The sequence below is a fragment of the Caretta caretta genome, chromosome 2 (assembly GCF_965140235.1).
Source record: "Caretta caretta isolate rCarCar2 chromosome 2, rCarCar1.hap1, whole genome shotgun sequence".
NCBI classification, from domain to species: domain Eukaryota; kingdom Metazoa; phylum Chordata; order Testudines; family Cheloniidae; genus Caretta; species Caretta caretta.
The window spans coordinates 66,793,262-66,820,586 of NC_134207.1; the positions used below are offsets into that span (position 1 = coordinate 66,793,262).

At 38.2% G+C, this 27,325-nt stretch overlaps 1 protein-coding gene across 5 annotated transcripts in view; it reads left to right on the top strand.

Annotated features, from left to right (window-relative positions):
• The window catches only part of NSMAF (neutral sphingomyelinase activation associated factor), a 56,264-nt gene that overhangs the window by 8,854 nt on the left and 20,085 nt on the right, over nucleotides 1-27,325 (top strand). For 4 of the 5 annotated variants that reach the window (XR_007355325.2, XM_048840744.2, XM_048840745.2 and 1 more), the window contains exons 2-19: nucleotides 5,084-5,173; nucleotides 5,281-5,359; nucleotides 5,451-5,518; nucleotides 5,607-5,643; nucleotides 9,488-9,538; nucleotides 14,206-14,277; nucleotides 14,729-14,776; nucleotides 14,869-14,921; nucleotides 15,487-15,616; nucleotides 16,792-16,863; nucleotides 17,969-18,077; nucleotides 20,607-20,783; nucleotides 22,313-22,392; nucleotides 24,718-24,808; nucleotides 24,903-24,966; nucleotides 25,091-25,142; nucleotides 26,091-26,211; nucleotides 26,606-26,737. Coding sequence is in view for 4 of the 5 variants with exons in the window: in XM_048840744.2 (XP_048696701.2) it covers nucleotides 5,084-5,173; nucleotides 5,281-5,359; nucleotides 5,451-5,518; nucleotides 5,607-5,643; nucleotides 9,488-9,538; nucleotides 14,206-14,277; nucleotides 14,729-14,776; nucleotides 14,869-14,921; nucleotides 15,487-15,616; nucleotides 16,792-16,863; nucleotides 17,969-18,077; nucleotides 20,607-20,783; nucleotides 22,313-22,392; nucleotides 24,718-24,808; nucleotides 24,903-24,966; nucleotides 25,091-25,142; nucleotides 26,091-26,211; nucleotides 26,606-26,737 (1,526 nt within the window). In the remaining variant the exon portion in view is untranslated. The remainder of the gene's footprint in view (nucleotides 1-5,083; nucleotides 5,174-5,280; nucleotides 5,360-5,450; nucleotides 5,519-5,606; nucleotides 5,644-9,487; nucleotides 9,539-14,205; nucleotides 14,278-14,728; nucleotides 14,777-14,868; nucleotides 14,922-15,486; nucleotides 15,617-16,791; nucleotides 16,864-17,968; nucleotides 18,078-20,606; nucleotides 20,784-22,312; nucleotides 22,393-24,717; nucleotides 24,809-24,902; nucleotides 24,967-25,090; nucleotides 25,143-26,090; nucleotides 26,212-26,605; nucleotides 26,738-27,325) is intronic. The other variant, XM_048840743.2, reaches the window with a different exon arrangement.

Sequence of the window (27,325 nt, forward strand, 5' to 3'; positions counted from 1 at the left end):
TAGGCAGTCCCCCATCTCTGGTATGTGTTTTAAAAAACTAAAACAAATATGTATAAATAGCCGTGTATGTGTGTGTGGAGATAGACTTTAACAATCTCATTACACCATTTCAGAGAGAGATCCATGTGAGCCAATACACAATATTACAACGCTTCCTGTTTCACAATCAGTCTGACTAGGTTAATTTAATATCAGCTGAATTTGTTTCTATAAACTCACATCATCTCCTCTTTTAATGTACACATTGATACTGATGTGCATCCTAAAGGTTTTTTCCCCCACTATCAACAAATATTTTTACCTGAAGATGTGAGATCAGCTTGTGATCTTAGGTAGTCTCCAGAGTTTCATTGATGCCTTCTGATTGCCATGAACACTTTCTGGAGACTATTTCTGTGGATGTAGCCCCTTTGCAGACAGTCTGCTTGCAGACATGGTGTATATTCAATTGAGTTTCCTTGCACTGGCTGCTTGCTGGTATCGTTATGTTGGAACTGGTAGGATAGTTGCTTCCACATCCAGAAAAAAATTATATTGAATAGCAGAGTTCCTGGAACCCCGACCAGGGGTATTCTATCTGCTACCCAAGATCCATAAACCTGGAAATCCTGGACGCCCCATCATCTCAGGCATTGGCACCTTGACAGCAGGATTGTCTGGCTATGTAGACTCCCTCCTCAGGCCCCATGCTACCAGCACTCCCAGCTATCTTCGAGACACCACTGACTTCCTGAGGAAACTACAATCCATCGGTGATCTTCCAGAAAACACCATCCTTGCCACTATGGATGTAGAAGCCCTCTACACCAACATTCCACACAAAGATAGACTACAAGCCATCAGAAACAGTATCCCCGATAATGTCAGGGCAAATCTGGCGGCTGAACTTTGTGACTTTGTCCTCACCCATAACTATTTCACATTTGGGGACAATGTATACCTTCAAATCAGCGGCACTGCTATGGGTACCCACATGGCCCCATGGTATGCCAACAGTTTTATGGCTGACTTAGAACAACGCTTCCTCAGCTCTCGTCCCCTAATGCCCCAACTCTACTTGTGCTACATTGATGACATCTTCATCATCTGGACCCATGGAAAATAAGCCCTTGAGGAATTCCACCATGATTTCAACAATTTCCATCCCACCATCAACCTCAGCCTGGACCAGTCCACACAAGAGATCCACTTCCTGGACACTATAGTGCTAATAAGCGATGGTCACATAAACACCACCCTATACCAGAAACCTACTGACCGCTATGCCTACCTACATGCCTCCAGCTTTCACCCAGACCACACCACACGATCCATTGTCTACAGCCAAGCTCTACAATACAACCGCATTTGCTCCAACCCCTCAGACAGAGACGAACACCTACAAGATCTCTATCAAGCATTCTTACAACTACAATACCCACCTGCTGAAGTGAAGAAACAGATCGACAGAGCCAGAAGAGTACCCAGAAGTTACCTACTAAAGGACAGGCCCAACAAAGAAAATAACAACGCCACTAGCCATCACCTTCAGCCCCCAACTAAAACCTCTCCATCGCATCATCAGGATCTACAACCTATCCTGAAGGATGACCCATCACTCTCTCAGATCTTGGGACTCAGGCCAGTCCTTGCTTACAGACAGCTCCCCACCCTGAAGCAAATACTCTCTAGCAACCACACAACAGAACCACTAACCCAGGAACCTATCCTTGCAACAAAGCCCATTGCCAACTGTGTCCACATATCTATTCAGGGGGCACCATCACAGGGCCTAATCACATCACCCACACTATCAGAGGCTCGTTCACCTGCGCATCTACCAATGTGGTATATGCCATCATGTGCCAGCAATGCCCCTCTGCTATGTACATTGGCCAAACTGGACAATCTCTACATAAAAGAATCAATGGACACAAATCAGACGTCAAGAATTACAACGTTCAGAAACCAGTCGGAGAACACTTCAATCTCTTTGGTCACTCGATTACAGACTTAAAAGTGGCAATTCTTCAAAAACAGACTCCAATGAGAGACTGTGGAATTGGAATTAATTTGCAAACTGGATCCAATTAACTTAGGCTTGAATAAAGACTGGGAGTGGATGTGTCATTACAGTAAAACTATTTCAGTAAAACTATTTCCCCATGTTTCTCCCCCTTCCCCCCGAACTGTTCCTCAGAGGTTCTTGTCAACTGCTGGAAATGGCCCACCTTAATTATCACTACAAAAGGTTTCCCCTCCCCCACTCTCCTGCTGGTAACAGCTCACCTTACCTGATCACTCTCGTTACAGTGTGTATGGTAACACCCATTGTTTCATGTTCTCTGTGTATAGAAATCTCTGCACTGTATTTTCCACTGAATGCATCTGATGAAGTGAGCTGTAGCTCACGAAAGCTTATGCTCAAATAAATTTGTTAGTCTCTAAGGTGCCACAAGTACTCCTTTTCTTTTAGCAGAGTTTGAGTTGGCACACTGTGTTGATAATGTCAAAAAGGGGAAACTGTACTTCTGTGGTATTCTCTTGTGATTTCCATATTAAAATGAATTTCTCTTTACTCTGGCCTTCTACTGCTATAATACAAATAATAAATAATTATCTTAATAATTTTTCACATTGGTCTCAGAAACAGTAGATGGTAATCCTATGTATTCTAGGTGTCCTGCTCTCTCTTAAAATACATCCCCAAGGCCCCAAAAGTTGGCAGGGTGGCTCAGATAGATATGGTACCAGAAGTTCCTTTTAGCTGACTTGATTTTAAATGCTCCAGTCCAATATATGAAGCCCTTCCCCCTTCCTAGGCTTCATAGCCTGAGCTCCAGCTTGAGCCGCAACTTCAAAGCAATGTCTCTACAGCTATGTTTAGAGTGCTAGTATGAACCCTGCTAACTCGAGTCTCTTGACCTGCTTTAGGAGGCTCACTCCTACTAGTAGCTCCAAAACATTGTGGAGAGATACTCTTTGAGCTCTTTTGAAAGCTGCCCCCTTTTGTTTAACTCCTTAAAGATGTCCTTTTCCTTTGTCTTCTGTTTTAAGGGTATTGTTGCCTTTAAAAGCAGTCTACTATTTTTCATTCCAATCCCACACTTAAGATAAAATATTTAATGATCCTCAAAGAAGTAATAATTTATGAGATACTCATTGTATGATGTGTTCCTATCAATGTATTTCTGAGCAATTAAACTGCATAGTGGTCCTACAACTTGTGGCCATATCGATGAAAAGTGTGTTGTCTTGACTTACAGAGAGGCAACATAATTTGATTATATTACATACCCCTGAGGGAATTCTGCACCACTGCGCAATGCAGAATTTTGCAGAAATTAACGTGCCTGCAGAATTTCCTTTTTCCCTCCACAGAAATGTGATGCAGAGATGTTGGCCGCCACTAGGGGCCGCTGGACCCAGCAAAGCCCAGCTCACATATAGTTAAGGCCAGGGGGAGGAGAAAGGGGAGGGAACTTGAGGGTTCCCAGCAGCTGCAGTTCCAGCATGCTCTTAAGGAAGGAGAGGGCGGTGCCATGCAGGAAACTCTCTGCAAGCGTGGGACCCTGCATCAGCTGTTTATCCCTCTGGATCCCTGGGCTCTGGAGGAGTACAGGGTTTGAGCATCTGGGCTGGGGTGGCCTGCAGCTGGGCTCTTGCGGGGAGGAAGCGTGAGTGTCTAGGCTGGGGGGCGGGCGGAGGCAGCTGGCCTCTGGGGAGTAGGGGATGTGAGTGTCTGGGCTGGGTGGGGGGCCTCTGGTGGAGATGGGCTGAGAGTGTCTGGCCCTCTGGACACTCTCAGAGAAACAGGAACTGGGCTGTCATAGGGGTTTCTTTAAATCTCTACTCCTGGAAGAATTTTTGTCTGTCTGTATTATTACAGATCTATTTGCTGACAGGTATTTTGGAATAAATTACCGAAATAATTGAAAGTGGCATGATTATATAGTTTTATTTTGACAAATACAATTTGCAGAATTTTAAAGTATTGTGTGCAGAATTTTTAATTTTTTGGTGCAGAATTCCCTAAGGAGTATATTACACAAGTGCTTCCTATGATAAACTTAAAGTGATGTTTCAGTATGGGTCGCTTGAGGTTTGAGCCCAACAACGTTGAAGTCAAAGGTGGTATTTCCATTGGCTTCAATGTGCTTTGAATCAGCTGGTTATGTGTATAGTGCTGAGTTATTTAATATAATTGTTAACAGTTAGTGTTAATTAGTTAAGTGTCTTACACATGGCAAATTTCTGATAGCAATAGTCGATTTACACACTTCCAGAAAACTGACCACTTTTTGGTGTGAAGAAAAATCTTAGTCATCCACAGTTCTCTCTAATTTCACAAAGACCCTACAGGTTAGGGCCAGACACTAGTTTTCACTCATACCAAATAATGGAACTGAGAAGGGCTGAAACAAATTTGCCTGAAAGTGTGTGTGGGGGGGAACATTGCCCTTTTATTTCTAATACAGAAAGCAAGGCCTTTCAGAAGGATTCATTGTTGTGGTTATTCACAGATTACCCAAACAATCTTGACAGTGCAGTTTTTAAAAATGTTTATTATTATAATTTAAAAGATTATGCATATACATAATGCTTTCCTTGTAATGCTTACAAGAACATGTACATCTAAGTGATGGTGGCATAGATAATATCAAATGATTCAAGGCTATATCGTGGAGAGAAGCCTTACTTATTTTGAAATAATTGATTGCTTCCTGTTTCCTTTCAAACTGCTGTGAGGTCAGCTTCTGTGAACGGTGCTTGGTGATACTTGTTCCCTGGTTTACCTTGATCAGGTTGAGCTATACTGGTCTTTGTGGTCCTGCTGGGTTCATCCAGGCAATCAGGATTGCTTTTTTGACCAGAATAGTAACAGAGCATAAAAGATTTCTTATATGGAGTTTTAACACTTCAGAAATGCCTGAAACACAATTGTGGTATTTTTTATGAAAACCAGTTTCCAACATGTCTTTAATTGTTACTCCTGCCCATTTGACAGTATATTTTAATAAGAACAATGCAGAGTCTGATCTCTGCATGAAGAACAAAGTTTCTTTAAAAAAAAATAAATTCCTCTTGTTGTTTTTATTTGTAGGTTTTCGCTGCTCCTTCTTAATCTGGAGGAATATTACTTTGAACAGCATACAGCTAATCATATTATAAACAAAGACTGCAGAGATGAAAGGTAGAAAGCCATTTGTGTTTTGAAAATTATACTGGAGTCATTCAGCTATTGGATCTCAATTTAGTTATGCAAATCTTTTTTTTTTCTTTTTTCCTTTCTCTTTTTAGGAAAATCAGAGGTTCACTAAAAATCTGCTCAAAATCAATTATTTTTGAACCAGATGAGCAAATCCAGCCCATTATTAAGGTAAATTGTCCAGTCTGATCATTTGGTAGTAACTTAGTTTCTTTTTAAAATGTATGTTTAAAGAAATATGTATTTCTATAACTTCCTGCAGATCCCATTGCGAGACTGTATTAACATAGAAGCAGCAGAAGATAATGAAGAAAATAACCCTTTCACATGGTATGTGGATTTAAGATGTTTAGATACTTCTATTTTTGTTTTTAATAAGTTGAATACTCGTATTTCAAGTACCTTATCTGCATTATAGGTATACACCTGGAGTGATTTCTGTTGTATCCAATCAGGTAAGAAATACATATAACAAATTTGTGGCTCATAAATAAGAAAAGTTTTTTTTTTCTACGGTTCCTTTAAGTATTTTCAAAAAACAATATTGGACACAGTGAACTAGAAAACAATATGCCACATTACCTTTCTTAACATCTTTCATAAATAAGTAAATACAGAAAAACACAAATGTTCAAATCAAACTGAGTTGAGGTTATCTCTTGAATAGATGGTAAGTCAGATACGATAAATTTACCTCCATGCTCAATTGCAAATTGCCTAATAAAGATAGTATTTTCAGAAATGAATGGATACAGGAGGATCACTTTTATCATTAAAAACCAAGGGAGGTGTATTCCAGCTTTGATACTTCTTGTTTTGGTCTTTCTGCATGTCTTTCAGTTTTTCTGACTCTCCACTATCACCATGGCTTATATTTGTCTTTTGAAAGATTCAAGTGGAAAACTCTGTTCAAAGATTGGACACTGTTCTGCGTGTGCATTAAATTTTTCGGTAACTGGTCATGAAGTATGGAAGTAATGTTAGAGCATGGAGTGTCTTGGGTGTGATTAATTCAGATTTTTAAATAATGTTCAATACTCTATGCTTCATTTTTAAAATGGAGCGGAGATAAAAATTTCAAAATTAGAAAGACTTCAACAAAAAATGGACATGCTTTTCATGAAATCTTTTGAGGAAAAAATTCACCCCATTTTTCATGTTGGTCCACTGGTAGATTTCACACTTGTAATCTTGTTTTTGCTCTAATAAAGAACAAAGTGCTGCAGTCCAAAATTAATTTGGGCAGGTTACTAGATTGTCTACATGGGAAAGTTTTACTAGTTATGCTGATGTAGTTATACCCAGTACAGTTAGTTATGCTCTTTTCAGTGTAGAGCTTCTGTAAAAATGACATTCTGGGGTTGTGGGTCCATAGCAACAACTTCTATATAAAATGTCCTCTGTTTACAAATATAAAGATGCCTTTCTAACAACCAGTCCTGCAAACTCAGTCAGGTCCCTCAAAGTGGAGCTATGTTCTTTTCCTTTTCGTCCCCATGCTCCCCGGTTAAAGTTGTGAAGAACAAAACACGTTAGCCTAATCTGTGGTCCAAGGAGGATTCCTCTTACAGTATCTCAAAAACATTTTATAATGGAAAGTGTTTGGCAAACTAAATATGGGGTAGTTAGACACTACCATCTCCTCCCTATAATCAGGGTGCTGGAACAATTTTTGTGAGGGGGTGCTGATGATGGAAACCAGGTCTTTGGTGTTTGTTATTACTACTTCAAGCCAAAGGATGCAGGAGTACTCTTAGTTCCAGAACCACTGCCTATAACACTGGTAACGTATTGAAATCCTTGGATGAAAGCTGTGATATAAAAGTATTTTATATAAAAGAGAGGGAATTTAAAGTGTATAAAATGTATATAATTGACATTTTCTGATTTATGTCACTCTGTGCAGAGAAACCTTTATTAGTATATAAGAATTAGACATTATTACATCCATTTTGTAATAAGTTGTAGTTATATTGAATTATAATGGAACATTTGTACAGTATAATCGCAGTCAGGATTACTTTCTCTGTAAACTCAAAATTCATTGCCAGTGCATGACTGAATAAGAAGCTTTTTGTTTTGACTGCGAATAATAGGCAACTGAAAAGGTATTTAATGCCATAATAGCTGCGAAATAAAACCTGTAATGTGAAGGTCATTGGAGGTTATCAAAACAGTATTAAAAAACTGTAACTTCTGCTTTTGTTATCTCTGAGGAATAACAAGATGCATTAATAATAATATATGTTAAAACCTGAAAGAGCCTTTTCTGTTATGCTTGTTTGGTAATACAGATGCTTTCAACCTTCATGGTAATTTAAATTTGGGATACCTATTTGAGAGTTCTCCAAACTGTAAAATATTCATTTAACATGCAGTAATACAAGCTAACTGCAGTGTAAGCAAACTTTAGGATTAGGCCCCAATCCTGAAATGTGGGCAGACCTCTGCGCCTGCACAGAGCTTGTTGCTAGGTCAGGGCTTTCATAGCCATAGTTTGATTATTACGGAGCACCTAGGAGCTCTAGTCGTGGACCAGTACCCCATTGTGTTAGATGTTGTACAAAGACAGAACAAAAAGACAGTCCCTGTCCCAAAGAGATGTCTACAGAGCTAGATGGGGGAGTACAAGGAAACAGTGAATCAATATTGGTCAGCACAATCGGCAGTGCTCTCAACACACCAGCACCCACTGTCAAGTTTTTTGTAGGCATTGCTGAAAAGGAGAGTTTTTAAGGAGGATAGTGAGGTAGCTTTCGGGATGTGTACATGGAACTACTCCCAAGCATGAAGGGCAGCATGAGAGAAAGCATAAAGGTACTTTTTTTGAACATTTATCAGGTGGCCAGTTGGAGGTGACATCTTTTCAATGGACCGTTCTGACCTTGGAATCTATGAATCTTAAGAGTGAATGAGAGAGAGGCCATGCAGGGCCTTGAAAGTGAAGACGGTTTGGAATAGTAGTTTGATTTAAACATTAAAACTAATTCAAAGAACAACATTAGAAATGTTAAATGCAAAAAAATTTCTAGGAAAGGTCTGTGTATCAAACAGCCTTCCAATAAATATAGTTAGACTTAAGTGCTCTTTCTGTACATTGCATTTAATCCTCTAAATGTTGTGGAGTCTTTTAGCGAATAGAATAAAAATGCACTAAATCAAAAAAGATGTTTAAGAAATTAAGCTTCTTGGCTGAATTGAACACTTGTGCCTTTTGTAGGTGGTGGTCATATTGCTGAAAAGTGATAGCTCTCGCTAGCAGAAGTCACTCAAAGCAAAAGAGTGCAATCCTGCTTCTATCTTGCTTAATAGTAATTTACTGTCTTTAAAATCAGAAAGTGCTTACAACTTGTTAAACCTGTTCTTACATCAGTTTTAGTGTGTACACACACACACACACACACACACACACACACACACACACACACACACACACACACACATATATTATGAATGCCTTTGTTCAGCAGTATCACCAGTGAACCTGCCATGCTAATGGCAACGTAAATTCTGGGTACAGCTAATTGAGTGAAAGGCATCATAACATAATTTAGTTAAAAACATTTAATGTAACTGACCTTCTTATTAATATTTGTTTCTATCTTTGGTCTTTTTACATAACTTAACAAAACAGTGATGTTGACAAGTTGTTTTAACAGTCATAAATCTTTAACTTTTTGAATCTCAACATCTACCGTCACTAAATAATTATTGTCTGATCCCTTCATACTTTCCTGCAACTGTGAAAATTTAAGCGATAAAAAGCTTAAAAATAAACATTGATATTATCCATCAAAATTATATAAAAACAATTGAATTCTGCCAAGCCTAATTATATAGGATTAGAAAACAAAGCAAAAGCTGCGAAGTTTAAGAATGGATACAAGTCCTCATGCTTTAGGGCATAAGCCAACTTCTAAATGAAGAGTTTTATGAATGATGTTTTATGAATTTCTAAATGAAGAAATTTTCCTTACAAAAAGGTAGTTCCATAATTGCCCACGTCTCGGTTTCTTGCACCTTACTCTGAAGCATCTGGTACTGGCCACTTTTGGCAACAGGATACCAGATAGGAATTGCCAGGAATGGCCCATGTTCCGACCCCTTTGTCACTGTCACTCTCACTCCCCTCTCGCTTCCACCCCAAGTTAATAGAAGATCTCTCCTCCCTGCGCAGACCTCCACATACACCTCATGAGCGCACACACTTTATCCACACATTATCACCAAACAGTGTAATTCATAGAGAGTTTATTGTCCAAGCGTATTCTGGCTAAATGATCTTTTATCCTTTTTCAGGCTTTTCTCATTAAAGAACAAAACATTATTGCACCCTATAAAACTGAAAGAGTAAGTAGACATTTTTCATTATTTTTAACAATCTAAGGATTTTATATGAACTATGCTCTTGTTCCTGAAAGAGCAAGATTATTTATTTAATTGCCATCTGAGGTTTATGGGAACAAGTGCAAAGTACTCATAATAAGTACTTCTGTGTACTGTATAATAAACGGTGTCTGGGTATTTGTCTTAATGTATGCATGATGTGTCTTCAAAGGTCTAAGGCTGCCATGACTTGGTATTGAAACAAACTTTGAATGCATATAAAACTTTTCAATTGCTAGGTTAAATTAGATCAAGGAAAGGCAAATGGAAGAAAATGCAGTGTAAAGAAACAAACTTTTATAAAGTTGCTGTGAAAGAACATAAGCGCTCAAATACCAACAAACTTCGTTCTTACCCAAAAGTTACTGGAAAAGAGTGAACAGGCACAAGAATTGTTTAAATTGCTCAAGATGTTCTGTCTTCCTTAAATAAGGGCAAGATTTCAAGGATAACACAGCCCACAAATTCCTATTTCTATAATGAACAGCAACATGTCTTGGAAATGCTCTCTTGCTCCCTTCACAACTTTTTTAGGTTTTCTGAGTACTCTGTATTAACTAGATCTCTATTCATAAAACATAAGCACTCTTGAAAGTTAGGGGGAAACAGTGAAAACCTTGTTGCACTGCTTTTCCCCTGATTCACCAGCAGTATGTTGGCAGTACAGAAAATAAAACCTTATTGACAGGAAAAGGTCCTTGTGACAGGATGCTGGGCTAGGACTGTTGAACCAGGCCTCTGTCACGCCAGCTCCAATTAAGGGAGGTAGATTGGAGCTGCCTAGAGAAACCTGCACCTGATTGGCAAAGGGGAAACATCTGCCAGCCCAATTAGCCTGGGGCTGCATAAAAGCCTCAGAGGAAGGAAGCCAAAGTGGGGCAGACAGAAAGGGGGAAACCGGAGAGGGGTAGCTCGCTCCCCCCAGTTGCAAAGATTGAGAAGCCCTTAAGGCTGAAACCTCCAAGCTTTAGATGGTGAGAAGGTGGTGGGATTACACACTGTAAATAAACTGCACCGATGATTGCTGAGCCAGAAGGTCTCTGCTTGGTTTTTGGAACAGAGCAGAGGCAGATGCAAAGGAGGCCCTGCTACACCCTGTTACAGTCCTGGACAACAACAAACCCAGCTGGAATGAGCTTGACGGGAAGAGATTGAGTCCTTGCTCCAGAGTTCAAATTTACTGGAGGCTGGCTATTTGAGAGGAACTTTTTCAGTCCAGTTCGTGACCAGTTCAGTCCAGTTTGTGTCAGTTATTTTTAGGTACTGGAGATGATTTATTTATGTGAGTGGTAGGGAATCATAACTAACACCATAAAGGGATGAAGCTGTATTGCTGCATGTTAAACCAAGAAACCTAGTGTTCTTCCATAGCTTCAAGGGCTCACTTGTTCTGCTGTTACCAAACCGATCTTCCCCCTGAATGATTACTAATTCCAGACACTCATATGAGTACTTTGCTCTGGTACTAAGTTTAGGTGTATGTGTTTTGAAACTCCACTCGTCCTATCCTACATAACACCTATGCAGTAACACTCTCCAACAAATCAGAATATCCTGAGTTGTGGTTTTTATCTTTCCATGTGACCGGGGAGATGGACTTTTTCTGAGATACCTTTTGCCTAAGATGGCTATAAATAACCCACGACACTATTCTCTAGCATTTGTGTTGGTCTGGCAGCTTCCACCTTTTCATATTTTCTGTATGTGTATATGTATCCTCTTACTATATGTTCCATTCTATGCATCTGATGAAGTGGGCTGTAGCCCACAAAAGCTTATGCTCAAATAAATTAGTTAGTCTCTAAGGTGCCACAAGTACTCTTGATCTCCCAGAGTCACTCCTAGTCATTGAAGGAAAGGTGCAATTCCCGAAATGTGCTATAAGGGTCATCCTATCAGGCTAGGACCAGAAATACTTTGTTGTTCAACCCTCTTTCTCTTCACTCCAACCCCAAGTTCTTTGAGACTTCCTATTTTCTTCACTATCATATCAAACATTTTATTTTTATTTCCTTAGTTGGATTGCTCTCTACCGTCTGTGAACTGGGACTGTAAAACTGAGTTGAACATAATCCAGATCTCACTAGTTCTTTGAGCCTGAAAAGCGGCTCTTCTGCAAAATAAATCTTTCATTGCATCTACCTGTATCCCAGTGTCACCAAATACCTCTTACTATTCATCTTGCCTCATTAGGTTGTATGTTTAAAAAAATCACAGGAGTTTATTTGATATACTTTTATACCATATTTAAGGGTTGTCAGAAGATTCTGGGATCTCCTTGTTGTGATACAATAGAGTGCAGATGTAAAATAGAGATAGTTAAAACTGAACCTTGTTTTTAATGTTCAGTGTTTTTCCATTGTACATATTCTCCTTCCTCATTCAGAGACCTGTACTGCAATTAACCTGTATAGCCTAAAGAAAAGGAGTACTTGTGGCACCTTAGAGACTAACCAATTTCTCTAACGTGCCACAAGTACTCCTTTTCTTTTTGCGAATACAGACTAACACGGCTGCTACTCTGAAACCTGTATAGCCTGATCTTCTAAGATGTTGTAGATTAGAAACTTTTGTCTAAAAGATATACAGTAGCACTAATTGTATCCTACAATAAAAAGTCAGTTGCTAGATAACCATGTACTGGTTCTAAAGTTACAAATAAATATGTTGACCCTCTCTTTTAGGTGTACAAGCATTTAAAAGCTTTTACTTCTAACTAGGGCTGTCTGTTAATTGCAGTTAACGCACGCGATTAACTCAAAAAAATTAATCAGGATTAATTGCAGTTTTAATTGCACTGTTAAACAATAGAATACCAATTGAAATTTATTAAATATTGTTGGATGTTTTTCTACATTTTCAAGTATATTGATTTCAATTACAACACAGAATACAAGGTGTACAGTGCTCACTTTATATTTTTATTACAAATATTTGCACTGCAAAAATGATAAAAGAATAGTATTTTTCAGTTCACCTTATACAAATACTGTAGTGCAATCTTTTTATCGTGAGAGTGCAACTTAAACAAATGTAGAATTTTTTTGTTACATAACTGCACTCAAAAAGAAAACAATGTAAAACTTTAGAGCCTGCAAGTCCACTCAGTCCTACTTCTTGTTCAGCCAATCGCTCACACAAACAAGTTTGTTTACATTTATGGGAGATAATGCTGCCCAGTTCTTATTTACAATGACACCTGAAAGTGAGAACAGGCGTTCGCATGACACTGTTGTAGCCAGCGTTGCACGGTATTGACATGCCAGATATGCTAAACATTCATATACCCCTTCATGCTTTGGCCACCATTCCAGAGGACATGCCTCCATGCTGATGACACTCATTAAAAAAAAAAAAAAAAGTGTTAATTAAATTTGTGACTGAACTCCTTGGGGGAGAACTATATGTCTCCTGCTTTGTTTTACCCGCTTTCTGCCATATATTTCATATTCTAGCAGTCTCGGATGATGACGCAGCTCATGTTGTTCATCTTAAGAACACTTTCACTGCAGACTTGACAAAACACAAAGAAGGTACCAATGTGAGATTTCAAACGATAGCTACAGCACTCGACCCAAGGTTTAAGAATCTGAAGTGCCTTCCAAAATCTGAGAGGGACGAGATGTGGAGCATGCATTCAGAAGTCTTAAAAGAGCAACAGTCTGATGTGGAAACTACAGAACCCAAACCACCAAAAAAGAAAATCAGCCTTCTTCTGGTGGCATCTGTGTCAGATGATGAAAATGAACATGTGTAGGTCTGCACTGCTTTGGATCATTATCAAGCAGAACCCGCATCAGCTTGGATGCATGTCCTCTGGAATGGTGGTTGAAGTATGAAGGGACATGTAAATCTTTGGCACATCTACCACGTAAATATCTTGAGACACCAGCTACAACGGTGCCATGCAAACGCCTGTTCTCACTTTCAGGTGACATTGTAAACAAGAAGTGGGCAGCATTGTCTCCTGCTGTAAACAAACTTGATTGTCTGAGCGATTGGCTGCACAAGAATTAGGACTGAGTGAACTTGTAGGCTCTAAAGTTTTACATTTTATTTTTGAATGCAGGGTTTTTTGTACGTAATTCTACATTTGTAAGTTCAACTTTCATGATAAAGAGATTGCACTACAGTGCTTATATGAGGTGAATTGAATTTTTTTTGTTTTTTTACAATGCAAATATTTGGAATCAAAATTATAAAGTGACCATTCTACATTTTGTATTCTGTGTTGTAATTGAAATCAATATATTTGAAAATGCAGAAAACCTAAATATTTAAATGGTATTCTGTTATTGTTTAACAGTGCAATTAATTGTGTGATTAATCACGATTAATTTTTTAATCGCTTGACAGCCCTACTTCTAACAGTATAATAATCTGAAAACTTGTCTCAAAATGTTTATTAAATACTGACTAGCTTGCCAAATACCATTTAAAAAGCAAATTTACTCCAACAAAGCTGCATTTTGTAATTTATTGTATATTTGTTATGGGTATGAAATCCAAAATAGTTCAAGAATGCCACCTTCTTTTAAAATACATTTTGGCTTGACAGTGTGTGGTCTTTTGGTACTGTGCTTAATTATAGTCTCTCATCCAGTACTAAACATACTTTTTGTCTTTGTTAGGGTAAAACTGAATACCTCTTTCAGTTGGATGTTGCTGGGAAGACGGATGATGTTATACAAACTCTACTTCAGGTACAAGTGTTTGTCAGCTTTGCAAACTTCACCACCACATCATCTAATTTTGGAATATGTGATACAGGTAGAATCTCTCTAAGCAAATAGTTTGAATAGCTTCACCTTCTGAAGGCAAATGAAAGGATTTTAGGACACTTCCCTCAGAGTACTACTGATTTGCTTGGAGAACCTGTGGTAAAGTACACTAATCAAACATAGTGCTCATTTTGAAATCTGCCTTATACGTCTCTCTTAGAAAACTTTTATTTCTTGATGGTGCTTGTCTGCATAGACCACTTATTAAAATGACTTCAAATTTGAACAGTAGATCTGAGTAAAAAATTCTTTTAAAATTAATGCACGTCATTTCTCAGTTAAGTCAGTGTGCAAGTCTGCTGAGTGCCCTCAACTTCTATTGACTGTAGTATGAATCTATATGGTATTTAATTGTAACTCCTTTTTTTAATAGCTCAACCGGGCCTCTCACCTGGACAAGCTGGGAGATCAAGCTGCCATGGTAAATCCCTGACATATTTTAAGGGCATGTTGTTGATGATGATGATCCAACTGCAATTAGGAACATAAAACATTTTAACCTTTTTTCATTAGATAACTGCTATATTGCAGTCACGTTTGGCTAGAACATCATTTGATAAAAACAGGTATGTTTATAATTATTTTTTACTATGACGTTCAAGCGTGTTTAGAGATTAACAAAAGCTAATTAGCTTGTTTAAAGTGTTTCAGAAAACCATGTTTACCACAGCATGTGCATTTTAATTTAGAGGATCTTACTTGTCTTTGCATTATGACTCAGTATTGTAGCACCTTACATTTAGCAGAGGATGGAAAATTCTCCGCTATAAAGTCAAATTTGTTACCATTTTATACATCTTCAGACTGTTCTGAGTCCTTCTTATCCATGAGTTTCTGGTAGAAATATGGCATTTCTGAACGGACTGTGGAAAATGCAGCAGTGCATGTGAAGCTGCCAGTGCTTTAAAATGATGGCTGCTGCAGAATGTGATGGAGACGGTGCAACAACTTCTACTTCGAAGTAGCAGGGAAGATAGGGAGAAGACTCTGATACATTTTTCAGAGAACCTGTTTTAGGCATGCAATAAGGTGCACGTAAAAACATTTCTAGAGCAGTGTGTGACCATTTCAGTTAAGCAGGAACTAGTGAGAGATAAATTGACTTCTGTTTTGTTTTTTAACTTTTTTCAGATTTCAAAATGTTTCTGAAACCTTGCATATGGAATGTGAAGCAGAAATGGTGACACCACTCGTGACTAATCCGGGGCATGTATGCATCACTGATGCAAACCTGTATTTCCAGCCTCTTAATGGGTATCCTGTAAGTAAATAAAATTTTGTATGTATTTTTTTTCTCCCCACCCTGCTCTTCTGTGTACCATATATAACTTTTTTTCTAGATTACTCCTCGTAAGAAAATGCCTTCTCTTGGAACACATGCAATAAGCACCTACGTAAATGTAATTTGTTGTGTTGATTAAAGTAATAACCATTTAATTTTCCACAGTCTTCCGATGTTGACTGTTCATATGTAATATTATACATATCACTTAAATAACTGGGACTGTTCCTTGGTCTTGACTATTTCATTGAAATGAAAACATAGTTCTTATTTTTTGATTTGTCAGAGAGAGATTATTTTCATTGGATACTGGCCTAATAGCAATTATTAAATTGCGTGGCAGACTTTCCTTGTCTGACTATTCCATGTAATTTACAATTTGTAGGACCTTATTCTAAAGTACTGTCCCTGCATAGTGGAGATTTGAGTACATTCTGTGTCTGGTTAAAACTGAACAAGGTTAACTACATGTAGGGGGCTCTCCAGTTCTTGGCCTACTAAACTTTTTTTTTTCGATGGGGGTAAAAGGAAATGTGTTGTAGATTAAACTGGTTGATCATTGCTGCTTCATTCATGGGACTGTTTTTTGTTTGTGCTGTCAAATGGTTAAAATGATTCTAAAACAATTGTTTAAAAAACTGTTCCAGAACCTACAATAGATTACCACTATGTCCTAAAGTCAGATCCACTGCCACCTTGTGCTGTGTTAGGTGAAAGAAATGCTATTTTATCTTTGTCCATAAGGTGGTATCCACAGCTAGCAAATATTTTTCCCAGCATGCTTATTCTTCAAGGACCTTTTCCATATTCTGACAACTTCCTCGTTTTGCCTTCTACTGTTGTGTGACTACTGTTTTGAGAAAAATTTCTGAATGATGTATAAACGGTGGAGTTGTCACTAAAGTTGGCTCTCAATCTGGGAAGCAGCTAATAGCAAAATAATTATTTCTCCTACAAAATAACTATTTCTTAGGAGAACAGGGGTAGTTTCTTTAATGTGGAGAATAAATCTTGCCTCCAGGGCATTACATGCCTACAAACAAAAAAAAAACAAACAAACCCTTGTTTAATTTCCTTGAATGTTACTGATCTCATATATAAGAACCTGTGGAGTATTAATGCTTTTGGGCTATGTCTTGATTTTTATTTTACAGAAACCTGTGGTTCACATAATGATGCACAATGTCCGTCGCATCTACAAAAGAAGACATGGTCTAATGCCATTGGTGAGCTGGGGTTTTTTGCTTTTAGCTACATATATTGCTAATACCTTTCACACTTTTTTTCTCCTGTTGGATAGATTCAGAGAAAGTAACTCCTCTTGCTTTTTGAGAAGTATGAATTAAGAATAGGACTGCAGTTTTCACCCACCATTTGTTTTGTTAGCAAGGTAGAAGTTATAAACTGAAAGGAACAGTGAACTGACTGTATGAGGGGTGAGAAGCCTCTTCCATAGTTACTTCTAAAAAATTAATATTTCAGTTTGATGTTAGTGGGAACTAGTCCAGATCTTATGCTAAAAAGCTATTTAAAGGATTTTATTTAATTTGCTGATTATTCCGATGTGTGAATGAGATGCAAACTTAAGTAAACTCTCAGGCTCCACTGACCTATATTACAGTTATTTCACGGTGAAGTAACCGACCTACTTTCTTTTGTTTTCCATAAAATAATTTGGTTTATACATTAACTTCTGTGGCTTTAGTGTCCAGATTTGGGGTATATTAATGCTTTTTTTAAACTACACATTCTTCTGCAAAATGGCCCGCTTGGTAAATGTGCGTTCTAAAGATTATATATAATCTTGAAGTACAAGAAGGAAATTGTGTTAGCTTACATGACTGATGTGAGAGAGTGGCAGAGGGGCAGCACAACAATTCTGCAGTGAGATCTTGGTTGTACACTTTCAGTGTTTTTGTTTGTTTTAACATAATGTAAATGTAAACTCTAGGCATAACAAAATTTGAGGGGAGGGACCCAAACTTTTGCATTGTTTCTGTCAATTAGTATATATTTTATAAAATTAAAATGTGTACTGTGTATTGTATATGAAATTGTTTGTTAGATTGTCTCATGTGGATCAAATGTGTACAGCTATAAATTTCCTTTCTCTGATTACAAGAAAGTGCATGTGTATGTGGTTGAGAAGGGGAGGAATCTTTACAACAGGCAGCGTATTAGCCAATAGTTAGGCAAAACTGCTGGCAAACTTCTAATATGGGAACAGTCTTAAGTTTTGGATATCACTAACTGGAATGGGCTGTTAGTAACATGGGCAGTAGGGCTTGTCGCTGAATTTCTACATTTAGTTTTTCTCCTTTAATTTTGAAGGGCCTAGAAGTATTTTGCACGGAAAATGATCTGTGTTCTGACATCTACTTAAAATTCTACAACTCTCAAGATCGAGATGAGCTCTATTTCTATATTGCAACATATCTAGGTTTGAAACCATTTATTTATTAAATGTCCTCCTTCTCCCCCTTGTGGGGAATATGCTGAGTTCTGTTGTCTTGATTTGTGGGAAGAGGTAGGTCACAGTTATGCATCTTTTTAATAGGTGGAAAGTGCCATTCCTCTGTGGACTTTTGGGCATATAGCAGTCCATTTAGAGGCCAGCTGTACCTCCTGTTCATAGGGGTCAGCAGCCTTCGGCACGCGACCCATCAGGGTAATCTGCTGGCGGGCCGCGAGACATTTTGTTTACGTTGACCATCCGCAGGCATGGCACCCTGCAGCTCCCAGTGGCCGCAGTTCACCATTCCCGACCAATTACCCCAAGGATCACCTGTTCTATAAAGGTTACTGGGTAGCTGCAGGGGAAGTAGAATGAGAGGGTATGAAGAATAACCGGTTTCTATATATCCGTGCTGTAGGAGCGCATATAAGCTGCCCTCTTCCCCTCACTACAGGTTATCATGCTTGCACTGTAACTAGCTAAAGATGTTTTTATTTTTGGTGGAGGTTGGCAGGGGGGTTGGTTTCTAGGAGCCACCCACAGACTTGCATCTAATCTTTGATCGTCTTAAGGAACCTGTCGTCCGCTACGCCACCACCCCCAAGTTGCCTGTATCAACCTTTGTAACGATGTCTTCTAGTTGCAGAAGATTGTATCTTCCACCTTGATTGTTGCCTTCTTTGTTTTTTTTAAAAAAAGAGATGAATGCCAGCCATTCATCAGTAGGATTAAAACTATAGTGTATTTGTTACCAGACTTGGCCAATATTGTTAGGGCTAGTTCACTTTGTGACGACATGTATTTGTGAAATATTAGGATGCACTGTTGAGAGCTATCTCTTCATCTTACAGACTCAGTGAAGGTGTTAACAGGATTGTCTTAATGAATAACATAATTAATGTTCTGTGAATAATTTAATAAGAGGCTGTCATACAAATCCAAACCCCCTTAGTCTGTGATTAACCCAGTGTGTGTCACAGGGGTGACATAGCAGAATCTACTTAGATAAGCTCAAATATAATCAAAGAAGCAGCCAATCTGACAACAGTACCATATTCTGGAAATGGCCTTTCAGGGTTCCTTCCCCACTCTGGGGTACAGAAGTGGGGACCCGGTTGTAAGACCCCCCTAAGCTTATTTTTACCAGCTTAGCTTAAAAACTTTCCCAAGGCACAAATTCCACCTTGTCCTTGAACAGTATGCTGCCACCACCAAGTGATTTAGACAAAGAATCAGGGAAAGGACCACTTGAAGTTCCTGTTTCCCCAAAATATCCCCCCAAGCCTTTACACCCCCTTTCATGGGGAGTCCTGAGAATAATATCTGAACCAGTTGGTTACAAAGTGAATACAGACCCAAATCCCTGGATCTTTGGACACTGAAAAAAAATCAATCAGTTCTTAAAAAAAGAATTTTATTTAAAAAAAAAAAGGGGGGGGGGGTAAAAATCCCCTCTGTAAAATCAGGTTGGAAGGTAACTTTACAGGGTAACAAAAGATGCACAGAACACAGGGGGAACCCCCGCTAGCCTTAGTTTCAAAGTTGCAACAAAATAGGGATAAACCTCCCTCCAGCAAAGGGAAAAGTCACAAGTTGAGAAAACAAAGATAAACTAATACGTCTTGCCTGGCTGAACTTACAATTTCTGTAATATGAAGGACTGGTTCAGAATGGTTTGGAGGAAATGGTTTGATGTCCGGTCCCTCTTAGTCCCAGGAGCGAAAGAACACAGAAACAAAGAACCCAAAACAAAGCCTCTTCCCACCCCACCTCACCCCCCCCATTTGAAAGTATCTTTTGTCCCCATTGGTTCCTTTGGTCAGGTGCCAACTGGGTTATTTGAGCTTCTTAACCCCTTACAAGTAAGGAGGAAGGCTAGGCTACCCTTATGGTTATGACATGGCCTGTCAGCTCAGACCATCTTTTCCTTTAAGAGTATGGCTTGCATATCCGTACTTCCATTAGAACTGTATTATTTGGTTTTGGAGCTAATGGAGGGGTGGATCTCTGACAGATGCTCTACTCGGTATTCCACAGATAGACAGACAGATCCTCCTGTAATAATTTCCTTTTTTCTGTGTGGTGTTGGTATTGCACCTTCATCAAATCTGTTAAACAGGACCTCATTCACAGAAAGGTGAGACCACGTTTCACTAATAGATGTTAAGCAGGCACCATTAGTTACTCCATAGCAAAACAAATTCCTTTCATGTAGTCTCATCCCTTAGTAAGCCATGGTCCAGAATCTTAAGAGTCTTCTCACTGCTAAGAAGAAAATTCTTCAAATACTATAGACGTCATGTTTCTCTTTATTTTCACAAATGTTTAGTCTTTTTCCCCTGTCCATTCAATTGGACTCCTTAATGATTTTTATGCATTTTAAAGCTATAGATAGATATGTTTTAATTAGATTGTTTAAACTACTACACATTTGGAGTGTATAATGTAGTGAAATAATTCAAGGTGCTGTAGAATAGAGAGAAGCTAATTTTATTTATTTATTTTTTATTAAAGAAAATCATATTACAGAGCAGACGGCTGAGAGTTACATGTTGCAATGGCAGCGAGGTCATATTTCAAACTACCAATACCTTCTTCATCTCAACAATCTGGCTGATCGGAGCTGCAATGATCTCTCCCAGTATCCTGTATTTCCTTGGATCATAGCAGATTATTCTAGTTCAGAATTAGGTAAACAACATATATAGGAGGAAAAAACATAGTCTGCACATGATGTACAAATCTGAAACTGCTGCTTTTACACTGCATAAATATCATGCCACATCAACCTGAGGTTGGAGGGTGAGGAACAGGATGTTAATCAATGTGCTAATCCCAGCTCTATTATGTCAAACAAGTGACCGTGTCTGATTTCCCCATCTGTAAAATGGGGATAATACTTGATGATGAGGTGTGAAGCTTAACTAAATGTTTGTAAAACCTTTTGAGATGCTGGCTGAAAGAGCCACATTGTCGTCTTCCACAAGATTTTTTTTAAGAATGAGTCAACAATATCTGGTGGTCAATAATCTCAACAGCTTTTTGCATTTTTTTTATAAGTCTACATGGACCAACCATATGATAGTCTGGCATGGAACAGACTGATAAAGTACAGAAGAAATGTATGTTGCTAGACTGGGCCATCACCACTTTCTGAGAAACGCTTCCTAAAAAAGGAAAGTTCAAGGCAAGGTACTAACTGTCAAGGTTAGTGCCTAAACTGGCTTCCTGAGCAAGGTTCTAACTGTAACCTGTTTGTGTTGCTGGTAGCTTGCCCTCCTCAGAGTTGTGAATGCCTTTTCCATTAATGGGCCCAGCGTGTCTTCGCTTATGCCTCTCAGCTTCCACTCAGACACTTCCTATTCAAACAATGTTGTCATGACACAATGTAGGTGTCAAGTTATTTAAAGGATGGTAGGGGGGAGATACGCCATTTATCTGTGCCTCAAGGCCACTGGGGACAATATTAACAGATGGGAGATGTTTGCCCAATCGTAGGGCAGTGGAACATATAATGTTAGCAAAATCCTACTCCAGAGCTAGCTGTTATGTGCAACTTTTAGATAAGTAGCTGAAAAACTAATGTTGCGAACAGGGTATACAGTCACTTAGGGCAAGTCTACACTACAAAATTAAGTCAACCTAAGTTATGTCTGCATGTAGGCACCACAGTAATTTAATAGCTTTTTCATGTCCACACTACACACCTTGTGTTGGTGGTGCATGTCCTCATCAGGAGCACTTGCACCAATTTAACTGTGAGTGTAGGAAATTGTGGGACTGCTTCTGAAAGGCAGCAACAATTGATGTAAGCAACGCACTGACACTATGTCGCCCTAACTACATCGAACTAAGCACTACGCCTCTCATGGAGGTGGAGTTAAGTCAGTGTGATGGGTGAGTTACATCAGTGGGAGCTACTTTTTAGTGTAAGCTGCCTTACGTTGACCTAGCTCTGTAGTTTCAGAGTAGCAACCGTTTTAGTCTGTATCTGCAAAAAGAAAAGAAGTACTTGTGGCACTTTAGAGACTAATACATTTGTTAGTCTCTAAGGTGCCACAAGTACTCCTTTTCTTTTAACTCTGTAGCGTAGGCCATGCCTTAGTGTGAGAGCTTCTTGTGCCTGTAGGAAGAGGAGGAAAATGTTTTAAAATATTGGTTTACAAGTGATTCCTATCCGTGGGAGCAATCCATACAGATTAATTTCTTTTCTCTTTTAGATTTGACAAAGCCTGAAACGTTCCGGGACCTTAGTAAACCAGTTGGTGCCCTGAATAGGGAAAGGCTGGAAAGACTACTGGTATGTGGAGTTCAGTTTTTTTTTTGTTCTATAATTTGTGACCTACAAATCTTATTACTAAGAGGACTCAGTTTTCCATCTAGCATCTCTTGTGAGGATGAAATTTGCACAATACAAAAATAAAATAAACATGCTTGTATGACTTGTATTCAGATATTTCTAGGATTATTCACTGTATTTCTTATGTTCTGCAATTCTTAAAGCTGTTATTGAAACGCAGACTACAAACATTATCAGAAGCAAACTCTACCTGTATTAAGTTAGTGTGGTGTGGCATTCGATATATACATAATTAATAGTGCAAACTTAAATATCTAAAAAAGAAAAGGAGGACTTGTAGCACCTTAGAGACTAACAAATTTATTTGAGCATAAGCTTTCGTGAGCTACAGCTCACTTCATCTGATGCATTCAGTGGAAAATACGGTGGGGAGATGAACACATCCGATGAAGTGAGCTGTAGATCACGAAAGCTCATGCTCAAATAAATTTGTTAGTCTCTAAGGTGCCACAAGTACTCCTTTCCTTTTTGCGAATACAGACTAACACGGCTGCTACTCTGAAACCTGTCATTAAATATCTAAGAAGCACTGCAAGTAAAATATGGAACACAAACTCTTTAAATCTCATTACAAATATGAGGCTTTATGCCTCTTTAAAATGAAGTCCAGTAGGTAGTTAACTGTTGTGATTGCTTTTCCATGGATACTACAACGATTAGCTATATAAAACCCTATGATAGATGGATAGATTACAATGCATAATGTAAAATAAGTGTGTGTGGATCAGTCAAATTATTTTTTAAAAACAGAAGAATCTGTTTTAACAAACACTATGGTTACAAATTAAGGTAGAACATAGGCACATGCTTCTAAAGCCATGTCTAATTTTTAGGTTGGAAAAACTTGTGTCACCAGACGGGGTGCTTTTTCACCCCCCTGAATGCCATAAGTTTTGCTGGCATAAGTGCTTGGTGCACAGCACTATGTCTCCCACCGACATAGCTACTGCTGCTTGTTTAGGTAGTTTTATTATGTCAACAGGAGAACTGTCTCCTGTCAGCATAGAATGGCCACATGAGCTATCTTACAGCGGCACAGCTGTATTGATACAGCTGTGCCACCATAAGCTTGCTAGTGTAGACATGGCCTAAGTCTCTAAGAAAAAGGGTTTAATGGGGAGAGGAAAGGGGGGGAATATTTAAAAAAAAAAAATTGCGCACACATGGCAAAAGACCAGGGTAAAAAGTGAATGCAGTTATAGACAATGCCACATTAGAAATTCTTTCCCATTCCACATCAGGAAGGAATTTTTTTCATGAGCAATCTAACATATAAATGCAGTGTTTGAAAGATCCCCGTCTCTTCACTAGCGTTAGACTTCATGATTGTAAGACTTAGACATAAAGCTGCAAAAACACTTTAGAGAATCCTAGTATATTCTTTATAGAACCTGTCTTATTGGCAAATTGGCAGCATTAAGTTATCATAAAGGAAAAATCATATGAAGAATATAAATATTCTTCAATAATTATCCCCATGCTGCTGAGCTACCTTAAGAAGCACTGGGACAGGAAATTCTTGCCAAATCAGTAGCATCTTTACTTGTGAAAAAGAGAAAAGGGTTTTAAAGAAATAAAGATTCTTAATGCAAATTCTGACTTCCACCCCTAAATTTCTTTGATTCTATGCTCTGAATCAGTTGATTGCTTTATTTGTATTGGAATACATTCTAATTTCAAAAGGTATCTTGAAAATATTAGTTTCTGCTAATAGATACCATTGAGTTGGAGTTGTATGTGGACAGGCAGCATGTCCAAATAAAACACTTAAAATTACTGTAGTTATACATGTTTGGAAACTTACATAGATTCTTAGTCTGTGATTGTTATGGATGATTTAAAAAAGTATAACCTTTAACTTGTCCTAAGATGTGAAGAAGAGCTACAACACTGAATTTACAGAAATGCTTTAAACTTACAAAAATGCAAACTGCCAATGTACCTTGGTGTTTTTCCACTTTTAGCCTGCTCTGCTCTTTTCAGCGTAATAGGAATGCATTTCAGATCTTGTGTATAGAAAGATAGATATAGATATATATACACACACACACACACACACACACACACACACGGGAATACAGGAATTCTTTCCTGAGATTAAGTATCTGTAACGACACAATTTAAAAGCTTTGTATTTTGTTTTTATCTGAATGAGAAGAAGTGTTCAATCCTATCTTAAGTTTTCTGATAAACGTGTGTGTTTGTTTAATACAGAAAAAAATACTATGATTTTAAACAGTTTGTCTTGTTTTCAATATGTTGCAGACACGTTATCGGGAAATGCCAGAGCCTAAGTTTATGTATGGCAGCCACTACTCATCTCCAGGTTATGTTCTGTTCTATCTTGTTAGAGTTGGTAAGATTGCTTTCATTGCAAGTCTGTTGAATACCTGGTGGGTTTGAAAATAGCAGCATTTGGACAGATCTGACTTCCATTCTTATTTCCCCAGCGCCAGAGTACATGCTTTGTTTACAAAATGGAAAGTTTGATCATGCTGACAGAACGTTCAATAGGTTTGTTTAAATTGAATTTAACAGATTTATTTTTCACTATATAATGGTTTCCTTTAAATTGTATACTTATATGGGGTGTAAAGTCCTTTCCTGACTGATATACCATTGACTTTATTATGTCTAGTATTGCAGAAACCTGGAAAAACTGTCTGGATGGTGCAACAGACTTCAAAGAGGTAAGTAGCCAGAAGCTACTTGAGGTCACATTACCTGAGTGCTCTGTCCTCCTTTTTTCCAGTTCAAAATTTTTAAATTTCTGTTGTTTGCTTCTTATGGAGGTGAAAACTGCCTTGCTATGCCTGGTTTGAGCTTGGCACTGAAGATAGGTTTAAATTCCTTCTCTTAATGTTCACATGGCTTCTGGTGGGCTGCTTTCCTTTTTTTTCCCCCCTATTTTGATCGGATCATTGGTTGGAGATTTTAAGTGAAGATCATGAGATTATTCTACCAAGTTCTTTTCCTCATTAAATGTAATTGGGACTTGGCTTTTATAGTGCAGCCCATTTTGAGGGTTTAGAATTATAGTGCATCTTTTTTGATAGCTTCTGTTTTTAAGCATCATAGAAATATTGCATTTGAGGAGTCTTAAAAGCCTTCTCATTGTTCTTAATGTCTTTTGAAAAACTAAAGGAAATCTGTCAGGTAGATATTTGGAGCTGGTAAATCATGCTTCATTGACATCAGAGAAGCTTGAATTGAGAAAGGAGGCTTTTCTTAACATTGCAGTCCAGTTTTCCACTACAGAATTAGGAGTGGTTAATTATATCTGATCTTAAACAACTGGCTTACCTGAAATGCTTTAGAACCTTGGCCTGATAGGTTTGAGTCAGAGTTCTATTTGCTATTTTCAGAGCTTTAAAATTGAATCTATACAAGACTTAGCTTTTTATCTACCTTTAAGATGCTTTGGGGGCTTTCCAAAATGTTGACAAGTTTGTAATACTGTAATGTTACAAAAAGAAAAGGAGTACTTGTGGCACCTTAGAGACTAACCAATTTAATACTCCCTGTGTTTTTAGCAGTATTGTTTCAGCATATGTATTGATTTATTTAATTTAAAATTATAAAAAATAAAGGAAATCCTGAAATGTTTTTCTTCCCTCCCTCTTCCATCCTCGCACTAGCTGATTCCAGAATTCTATGAAAACGATTCCAGTTTTCTAGTGAATAGTCTGAAGCTGGACCTAGGGAAAAGGCAGGGTGGAAAGATGGTTGAACATGTAGAACTTCCTCCTTGGGCATTAGGTAATGGCACTCTGAATGCTTTTACTAAACTCAATACTGCACACAGTTTACCTTCATTGTTTTCAGACTCTTGGAATCCTTTGTCTTCCCCTTCCCTCCCTCAATTTTATTTTTATCTTCTGTTCTGTTTGCTGTTACAAAAACTTAAATAACAATAAGTGCAGCTATTGGAGAGGAATAATCTAAAGTGGCTATTAATAAATGAAGATCATATTCTTATATGAATGTATAAATCAAATACTTTTTTCAAAATGTTACTAAATAGCTGAAGTAGTGTTATTTTAATAAATCTAGAAGGTTTCTCATTGGAATGTCTGTGGGGGTGAGAGAGAGGAGAGTTCAGCCACATTTAACCGTGGTAGATTTCTGCACTGATTAAACTTTCTCTTGTTAGATCCTGATGACTTTCTTCAGAAGTGCCAAAATGCCTTAGAAAGCCAGTATGTGTCAGAACATCTCCATGAATGGATTGACTTAGTATTTGGCTACAAGCAGAAGGGAAGTGAAGCCATTGCAGCCCACAATGGTAAATTGTAAAATTCTCTAAAGAATCACTTTTTTGACATTCTAGCTAAACTCGGATGGAAAACATAACTAGCAAGGTTTCCATGCTGCCCTGCGTTCTTTTGAACCTGCATCATGCCTGTGCTTGATCCTTCAGTAATTGAGAAAATTGCCAATCCTTTTCCACTGAAAATAGTGACTCCTCTTCTAAAACTTATTCCCTTTCTTGTAATGCCTGTCTTCCCGGAATACAGTATATAAATGAGAAATGTTTGATTATGTATTGTGTGTAGCTGTTGCACTTAAAATGACAGTCAAGGGAGACCGACAATATTTTTGTCATTTCTCAAGTCAATGATAATGGCAGTTTGGTGCTGAAATAGTCTCTTGTGTAGGTTAAAATGGGGCTGGCACACAAACCATTTGTGTATTTCACATTTCTGCCCAAAAGTTGCAGCATGAAACTTCAGGTTCATGTGGGTAACATTGGTTTCCAAGAAGAAAGTGAGAGGGAAGGGAAAGGATAAATAGGTCGCTGGGCTTCTCTCTGTGTGCCACTCTAGCGACAATAAGTCTTTGACTCACTTACGATGGTTCCTCTTTTTTTAAA